At 49.4% G+C, this 9,022-nt stretch overlaps 1 protein-coding gene and 1 pseudogene across 2 annotated transcripts; one reads left to right on the plus strand and one right to left on the minus strand.

Moving 5' to 3' along the window:
• On the plus strand, nucleotides 1-739 carry LOC112622198 (nucleoside diphosphate kinase A-like). 2 transcript variants are annotated; one of them, XM_025381472.1, is made up of 2 exons: nucleotides 26-311; nucleotides 425-739. In XM_025381472.1, exons 1-2 carry the CDS (start codon nucleotides 84-86, stop codon nucleotides 443-445), a joined length of 249 nt encoding a protein of 82 aa, XP_025237257.1. In that variant the 5' UTR covers nucleotides 26-83; the 3' UTR covers nucleotides 446-739. The 2 variants fall into 2 exon arrangements, with proteins under 2 accessions (XP_025237256.1, XP_025237257.1); XM_025381471.1 differs by having other exon boundaries at nucleotides 1-730.
• Nucleotides 740-2,560: 1,821 nt separating this feature from the next.
• On the minus strand, nucleotides 2,561-4,965 carry LOC112622161 (annotated as a pseudogene).
• Nucleotides 4,966-9,022: the final 4,057 nt, after the last annotated feature.

Below are 9,022 nucleotides of genomic sequence, written 5' to 3' on the forward strand. Positions count from 1 at the left end.
GCTGTGAACCACGTGGGTCCCTGGAGCGTTTTGGGTCCTGGCAGCTGCAGTGGGAGTTCAAACCTAAGCAACTGGAAGGGACCATGGCCAACTGTGAGCGTACCTTCATTGCGATCAAACCAGATGGGGTCCAGCGGGGTCTTGTCGGAGAGATTATCAAGCGTTTTGAGCAGAAAGGATTCCGCCTTGTTGGTCTGAAATCCATGCAAGCTTCTGAAGACCTTCTCAAGGAACACTACATTGATCTGAAGGACCGTCCATTCTTTGTTGGCCTGGTGAAATACATGCACTCAGGGCCCGTAGTTGCCATGGTCTGGGAGGGGCTGAATGTGGTGAAGACAGGCCGAGTCATGCTCGGGGAGACCAACCCTGTGGACTCCAAGCCTGGGACCATCCGTGGAGACTTCTGCATACAAGTTGGCAGGAACATTATACATGGCAGTGATTCCGTGGAGAGTGCAGAGAACGAGATCAGCTTGTGGTTTCACCCTGAGGAACTGGTAGATTACACGAGCTGTGTTCAGAACTGGATCTATGAATGACAGGAGGGCAGGCCACAATGCTTTTCACATCCATTTCCCCTCCTTCCCATGGGCAGAGGACCAGGCTGCAGGAAATCTAGTTATTTAAAGGAACTTCGTCATACTTAGGAAGGAAGCTCTTGGAGCTGTGAGTGCTCCCTGTACAGTGTTACCATCCCCTACCATCTGATTAAAATGCTTCCTCCCAATGTTTAAAAATAAAATTAAAATAAACTAGGTATTGAAGGAACATACCTCAAAATAATAAGAGCCATCTATGACAAACCAACAGCCAACATCATACTAAATGGGGGAAGCATTCCCCTTGAAACCCAGCACAAGACAAAGCTGCCTTCTCTTTGTCTTGGCAAAATGAAAGAAATAAAGGGCATCTAAATAGGAAGAGGGGATGTCAGACTAACCGTTTGTAGTTGACTACCAGCAAATATTCCCTCAAGGCCCACGGGCTCTTGTATCAGCTCATGGTGAATGCTGCCTACTAGTCTTTAATCGATTAAAATGTATAATATGTTTCACTTGTGTATTAGCCTGTTTTCACACTGCTGGTAAAGACATACTCGAGATAGGGCAATTTACAAAAGAAAGAGGTTTAACGGAGTTAACAGTTCCACATGGCTGGGGAGGCCTCACAATCGTGGTGGAAGGCAAGGAGGAGCAAGTCACATCTTGCCTGGATGGCAGCAGGCAAGGAGAGAGCTCGTGCAGGAAAACTCCATTTTTTAAAAAACCATCAGGTCTCATTTGGGCGCGGTGGCTCACGTCTGTAATTCCACCACTTTGGGAGGCTGAGGCAGGGGGATCACGAGGTCAACATATCGAGACCATCTTGGCCAACACGGTGAAACCCCGTCTGTACTAAAAATACAAAAATTAGCTGGGCGTGGTGGTACGTGACTGTAGTCCCAGCTACTCGGGAGGCTGAGGCAGGAGAATCGCTTGAACCCAGGAGGCGGAGGTTGCAGTAAGCCAAGACTGCACCACGGCACTCCAGCCTGGCGACAGAGCGAGAGTCCCTCTCAGAAAAAAACAAAACAAAACAAACAGAAAAACCCCATCAGATCTCATGAGACTCATTCACTATCAGTTTGGTCCTCCCCGTCCCACACCCAGGTCAGTGTGATCTCCACAGGGTAGAAGCCCAGGGCCCAGCACCTCAGGGTGGCCTCATGGTCAGATGGGGTGGTTGATCACGTGTGTCTTTGGGGGGTCTGAGGGGAAGAGTCAGAAAATTCAGACACTTTGCACTCCGCGCCCATTTGACTACCCTGAGAATGGACAGGACACCTGGGGTCGGGGAGAGAGCGCAAAACCCAGACACCAGCCTGGGATTTATCATAGGAATAATTATCACAGGAATCTGGGATAATGTTCCTATTCCTTGGAAAGGTCTAGAATCTGGATAACGCAGCCTAGGTTGAGAGGCTCCAGGTCTCTGAGGACTTAAGCTTCTGACCCAGGTAGAAGCCAAGAGACGCAGAAAGGCTGAAATCAGACCTCCAAAGACACTGAGTGTGAGGCAGAGAACAAGGTCTGAGAGAAAATCGCCCTGTGGTACCCAAAGCTGCTGTGGGGGACAAAGGGAGTCACTGATCAGTATTCTAGGGATTGTCTTCCCCTCCATTCCCTCAGAGACTTCATCACTTAATTGTCCCTCAGAGTCACGTCTCAGGATATGAAACCCAGAGGGAGAGTGATATTCTACCATTGATTCCATTTTCCTCCCCTCCTCGTGGGAGGCCAGCCAGATCTACAGATCAGCGAGACGCCCCACCGCCCCTGGCACCCGCAGGCTATAGGGTCTCCTTCCCGTACTCCAAGTATCTGTGTAGGGACTACACACACGGGCCCTCCAGGTAGGCCCTGGATTGCTCTGCCTCTTCGACCTACTCCTACTTGGGCTCAGTGATCTGAGCCGCCGTAGTCCAGGAGCACAGGTACTCGTTCAGGGCGGGGTAATCCTTGTAGTCTTAGGCATGCTGCTCATACCCGCGGAGAAAGCGGGCCTTGGAACCTACAACTCAGCCAAACATCTCCTGGAAGCTGTGAGACCCTGGCCCCTCCCCCACCCTCAGCCCCGCCCACTAAGCCCCGCCCCGCCCCGACGCACTCGCGGCGATTTTCGCTTACACTGAAAATGAAACCCGGTAAACGCGCCTGGGGCTCTCCCAAGTCGAGGCTCCAGACAGGTCCCGCAGCCTCGGGGTGGATCTCGGACCTGGACCCGGGGCGACCCGGGCCGTCCGTAGGGGACGGGGAGGAGTCGTGACCTGCGTCCCGGGCTGGGGTCACTCACCGGCTTCGCTCTCGTAGTGGCGAAGCAGGGTCTGCAAGTTCCCTTGGAAAGTCTCTGCGTGGGTCTTGGCGCTTCGTATCTCCCGATCCCAATACTCTGGCTCCTCCTGCTCCACCCACGGCGCTCGCGGCGTCACTGTCGAACCGCACGAACTGCGTGTCCTCTACGTAGCCCACGGCGATGAAGCAGGGCTCCCCGCGGCCGGGCCGGGACACGGTGGTGCTAAAATACTGAGAGGTGACAACGTGCTAGCAGTCCTCACTCCCAGCGCCTCCTCGGCCTCGGCGTCCACTCTAGTGGCGCTTGAGGAGCCTTCAGCCCGCCACGGCACCGTGGGAGCCCCTCTCGACTGCCTGAGGCCAGAGCCGCCTCCCTCTGCTTGCGGGGAGGTGTGCAGGGAGAGGCGCGGGCGGGAGCCGGGGCTGCGAGCAGCGCTCGCGGGCCAGCGTAAGTTCCGGCAGGCGCAGGCGCAGGCGCGGGCTCGGCGGGCCCCCAGCACACTGAGCGGCCGGCGCCGCCCGCCCAGGATAGTGAGGGGCTTAGCACCCGGGCCAGCAGCTGTGGAGGGCCCGCCGGCGCTGCACTCAAATTCTCTCCAGGTTTAGCCGCCTCCCCGCGGGGCAGAGCTCGGGACCTGTAACCCCCGTGTGTGAGCTCCCCACAGCGGTGGGCTCCCGCGCGGTCTGAGCCTCCCCGACGGGCGCTGCCCCCTGCTCAGTGGTGGCCAGTCCCATCGACAGCCCGAGAGCTGAGAAGTGCAGGCGCGGCTCCGGACTGGCTGGCAACTAGGCCTGCAGCCCCGAGGTAGGATCCACTTGGTGAACCCAGTTGGGCTCCTGAGCCGCAGGGGGACTTGGAGAACTTTTATATCTAGCCGGAGGATTGTATGTGCACCAATCAGCACTCTGTTCCTAGCTCAGGGTTTGTAAATAGACCAATCAGAATTCTGTGTCTAGCTCAGGGTTTGTGAATACACCAATTGGTACTCTGTATCTAGCTAACCTAGTGGAGACTTGGAGGACTAGCACTCTGTGACTCTGTGTCTATCGCAAGCATTGTAAATGCACCAATCAGCACTCTGTGTCTAGCTCAGGGTTTGTAAATACACCAATTGGTACTCTGTATCTAGCTAACTGTATCTAGCTGACTAGCACTGCGTGACTCTAGCTCAAGGATTGTAAATGCACCAATCAGCACTCTGTCAAAATGGACCAATCAGCTCTCTGTAAAAAGGACCAATCAGCTCTCTGTAAAGTAGACCAATCAGCAGGATGTGGGTGGGGTCAGATAAGGGAATAAAAGCAGGCTGCCTGCACTGGCTAACTGTAGTTTTTTTGGGTCCGCATGTATGGTGGAGTATTGTGGGTGGATTATTGTGTTATGTCTGTTTCCTTGAGCTGTAACAGTGTGGAGGTCTGCAGCCTTACTACCGAAAGGAATGAAACCACGACCCCACCGAAACGAATGAACAATTCCAGACGGGTCGCTTTTAAGAACCTGTGGCACTCACCGTGGAAAGTTTGCAGCCTCACTCCTGAGATGGAGTCTTATTTTGTGTCTCACGCTGGAGTGCAGTGGCATAGATGCCAGTTCGATGCAACCTCTGCTTCATTTTTGAGTAAGTGGGACCACAGGCGCCCACCACCACGACCGGCTGATTTTTTTTGTATTTTTAGTAGAGAAGGGGTTTTCACTGTTAGCTAAGATGTGCAGCTTCACTCTTGACAGCATAGAACACGAACCAATCAGAATGGAAAAAGTTTCAGATCAGTCTGAACAGATACACCAATCTTTAGGGATTGTTAACATCGCGAGGGTGTACGGATTCATCGTGACATCAGGGAGACCACAGAACACCAATTCCAAACGAAGTAGGAGCTTACGAATAGGGGACTGAGGCCCGCCAACCCTCCTGGCGCGGCTCCGCGGGTTGGGCGGGTCTCTCGCTCCTAGCTACAAAGGCGGTTTCTTTCCCGACCCTGCACTTACCCACGTAGGTCTCGGTTTTAGGGCCAGAGTCCCTGGGAGCAGCAGCAGGAGGAGGGTGCGGGGCTTCACAAGCCGCTTCTCGATACCTGCAGAAAGTCTCAGTCCCATAGGTTGCGGCAGGGGGAAGAAACTTCCGGGCATGGGGAATCTGCAAGGCCGGGCTTCCCTGATCTAGACATGGCTCTCAGGCAGGACCTGAGACCCTGAGAGCGGTGGTCTTGCCGGAGGACCTGGGATTTCACCCTGACCCTTCTGCGCCGAGCGGTCTTTGTCACACTGTCTCCCTGTAGTCCTGGCCCAGGAGCTATGTCGTTGGTTCTCAAAAGCTTTGGTTTTATGATCCCTATATGCTCTTAGGAATTAGTGAAGATGCCAAAAGTAATTGTTTTCATCTGTTAATATTTACCATATTAGAATTTAAAACTTTAAAGAGTTAATTGATCTAGAGTGTTAATAACCCATTACGTGTTAGAAATATTTTCATGAGAAATAACTATTTACCAAAATAATACAGCGAGAAGAGTATTTTTTTACATTTTACATGCTTACAAGTTTTCTTCCGGTCTCTCATTAGACTAGTGGATTTCCATAGCTGTTTCTGCACGTAATCTGTTACTTTGATAGAAGTTTATGAAAGAAATCCAGCCTTACCCAAAGTAGTTGTAGGATTTTTTATTTTTATTTTTATTTTTATAACATCGGCAAAGGAATGACTAAGATAAGGTGAAAGATCCAGGAAGCCAGAACTGCCCCAGGTGTGGGGGCACCAGTCCACAGGTAGCAGGACTGAGGCCTGTGGGCCAGATGTCTTCACAACAGTGAGGTTGATGGAATCCCAGATGTGCTTGAATATAGTCAGGGAGACTGTTTTAGTCTGTGTTATGGTTTGGATCTGTGTCCCTGTCCAAACCTCATGTCAACTTGTATCATTGTTGGAGGTGGGGCCTGATGGGAGGTGATTTGGGGGCCGTTTCTCATGGTTTAGCACCATTCCATTGGTGCTGTTCTCGGATTTTCTCACAAGATTTGGTTGTTTTAGAGTGTGTAGCACCTCCCGTGCCCCCTTGCTCTTTGCTTTGCCTTGCCTTGCCTTCTCATGACTAAGTTTCCTGAGGCCTTGAGGCCTCTCCAGTAAGCCTAGCAAGTGCCAGAATCATGCTTCCCATAGAATCTGAACAACCGTGAGCCAGATAAACTTTTCTTTATAAATTACCCAGACTCAGGTATTTCTTTGTAGCAATGCAAGAACGAACTATATGGTCTGTTTATGCTGCTATAACAAAATGCCACAGACTGAGTCAATTAAGAACAGAAATTTATTTTCTCACAGTTCTGGAGACTGGGAAGTCCAGGATCAAGGCACCAGCGTCTGTTGAAGCACTCTTGCTGTGTCTTCACATGGCAGAAGATGGAAGGGCAAGAGAGAGGACAAGAGAAGCCAAAAGGGGTGAACCTGCTCCCGCAGTAATGGTATTAATTCATGAGGGCAAAACCCTGGTGACACAAACACCTTCCATTGGATCCCACCTCCCAACACCACTGCATTGGAGACTGATATAGTTTGGGTGTTGCCCCCCCCTCTAAATCTCATGTTGAATTTTAATCCCCAATGTTGAAGGTGGGTCATGGTAGGTGGTGTTTGGGTCATGGAGCAGGATCCCTCATAGATTGGTGCTGTCCTTGTCATAGTGCATTCTCCTGAGATCTGGTTGTTTAAAAATATGTGGCACCTCCCTCCCCACTTCCTCCTGCTTTCACCAAGTGACATGCCTGCTTCTGCTTCTCCTTCCATAATAAGTGAAAGCTTCCTGAGGCCTCCCCAGAAGCCAAGCAGCTACCAGTACCATGCTTGTACAGCCTGCAAAATCATGAACCAAGTAAACCACTGTTCTTTATAAATTACCCAGTCTCAGTGACTTCCTTATAGCAATACGAGAATGGACTGATACAGGGATCCAATTTACAATACATGAGCTTTGCAGGACACATTCAAACCATAGCAGAGGCTGCTGGGGAAAGTTTGGGAGAGATCTTGTAATGAGTAAGGCAGAAACTAAGCACATGAAGGAACAAGACATTTATTAACCTCAGGCAAATTAAGAAGTAAATTTGACAGAGGGAAAGTAATCACAGCTGCTAGCCTAGTTGTGAATACCATTTACATGGTCATAATAATGTAAACACTGAACACTGAGCTAACCAAAATAAGAAAATAACTACATTGGGAGGACAAGAGTATGTGGAACGGAGCTATCCACTATGGATGATAGATAAAAATAAACAACGGGCCGGGTGTGGTGGGCTCATGTCTGTAATCCTCAGCACTTTGGGAGGCCAAGGCCAGCAGATCACGAGGTCAGGAGATCGAGACCGGCCTGGCTAACAAGGTGAAAATACGTCTCTACTAAAAATACAAAAATAATTAGCTGGGCATGGTGGTGGGTGCCTGTAGTCCCAGCTACTCAGGAGGCTGAGGCAAGAAAATGGCATGAACCTGGGAGGCGGAGCTTGCAGTAAGCCGAGGTTGCACCACTGCACTCCAGCCTGGGCAACAGAGCAAGACTCCATCTCAAAAATAAACAACAGGCCGGGCATTGTGGCTCACACCTGTAATCCCAGCACTTTGGGAGGCCGAGGTGGGTGGATCATGAGGTCAAGAGATCGAGACCATCCTGGCCAACATGGTGAAACCCCATCTGTACTAAAGAAAATACAAAAATTTGCTGGGCGTGGTGGTGCACGCCCATAGTCCCAGCTACTAGAGAGCCTTAGGCAGGAGAATTTCTTGATACCGGGAGGTGGAGGTTGTAGTGAGCCAACGTCACGCCACTGCACTCCAGCCTAGCGACAAGTGAGACTCCGTCTCAAAAAAAATTGAAAACAAAAAACAAAGGCGCACTATAAGCACACTATTTAGAGGAACAGAAGTCACAATAAAAGAATTAGGCAAAAAAAAAAAAGTCAAGCAGGTTGCCTCTGGGGTTCAGGAAATGGCATGCATGAACACTGGAGATGTGTTTCTTCATAACAAACCTTGTAGATATTTTAAAAATTTTAAAATACTGTCTATATATCCATCTGTTGTTTACAAAGACAGGAGAGGATTGACTCACTAATTTTTCTATAAAGAGTGTCAGGAAGATGGGGTAGTAGTTAGAGGGAGATAGGGGATCAGGCAGTGGATTTTTATGGTAAGATTTTGTTTTATTTTAGTTTTGTTGTTTTAATGGGAAATATTACAGCATGTTTGTATGCAGGAATGAATGAATCAATAAAGTAGAAATTGATACAGAAGAGGGAGGGCCTGGCCATCCATCATCACTGGTGCTGGTGGGAAGGCTGAGGAGACAGGTGCAATGTGAGGATAGTAGTGGGATGATAATACAGTTCTCACCTGAGTTCTTTTTTCCTAAGTCAAAGAGAAATAAACTCATCACCTCAAGGTGGGAGTGCAGAAAGAGTGGAGGAGAAAGTAGGAAATACCCTTCTCAGGAGATGTCAGAGTAAAGTGATCCAGGAAATGGCATCTGGAGAGTGCAGGGCTTTGGGGGGTGGACACTGAGGTCTGTGCTCATCAACTGGGGGGGAGGGGCAGAGGGACAGGGGAACAGAGAGTGGTGGGGAGAGAGAGATCTAGCACTCATGCAGCAGTCGGAGAATATAAACAGACTCGGAGGAAATGCAACCAAATATAGGTGTAAGGGTTAGGGGTTATTTTTAATTTGTCATTTATTCTTCCCAGAATTTTATAATGCTTCTACAGTGAATATACGTTATGTCATATATTATACACTTACATTATACTATATCAGAAAAAGAAAAACTATACAGTTTTTAAAGGGAAGGCACATGGGTACAAAGTGAGGTGTTCAGAGAAAGCTGGAAGTGCGGGGCCCCTATGTCTCAGCTCTGGGCAATGAACTTGAGCCTTTTCTGCATTCCTCAGGCCACTGCTGTCTATGAGGCCAAGCAGTATTTTTCCTTTCCTTGTGGGGTGTGGTCATTTATTACCATCTTGTCAGCAATTTGATGCTTTTAAGAAGATGCTTTTTGAATTTTGTTATACATGGCATTTTTAGCTTTTTTGGTGAAAGGATTTATTCATATACTCTAACCACCTTTTCCAGAAATGGAAATTTTAAGGCAAAATAGTTCAGTGAGAACCATTTTGGTCCTAGAATAGAGGATCAATATCCGA

Source organism: Theropithecus gelada, chromosome 4, assembly GCF_003255815.1.
Source record: "Theropithecus gelada isolate Dixy chromosome 4, Tgel_1.0, whole genome shotgun sequence".
Classification (NCBI taxonomy): Eukaryota; Metazoa; Chordata; class Mammalia; order Primates; family Cercopithecidae; genus Theropithecus; species Theropithecus gelada.

Bases quoted from the DNA above. Each gene is read 5' to 3' on its own strand.
- LOC112622198 (XM_025381471.1), top strand. From the start codon at position 84: ATGGCCAACTGTGAGCGTACCTTCATTGCGATCAAACCAGATGGGGTC.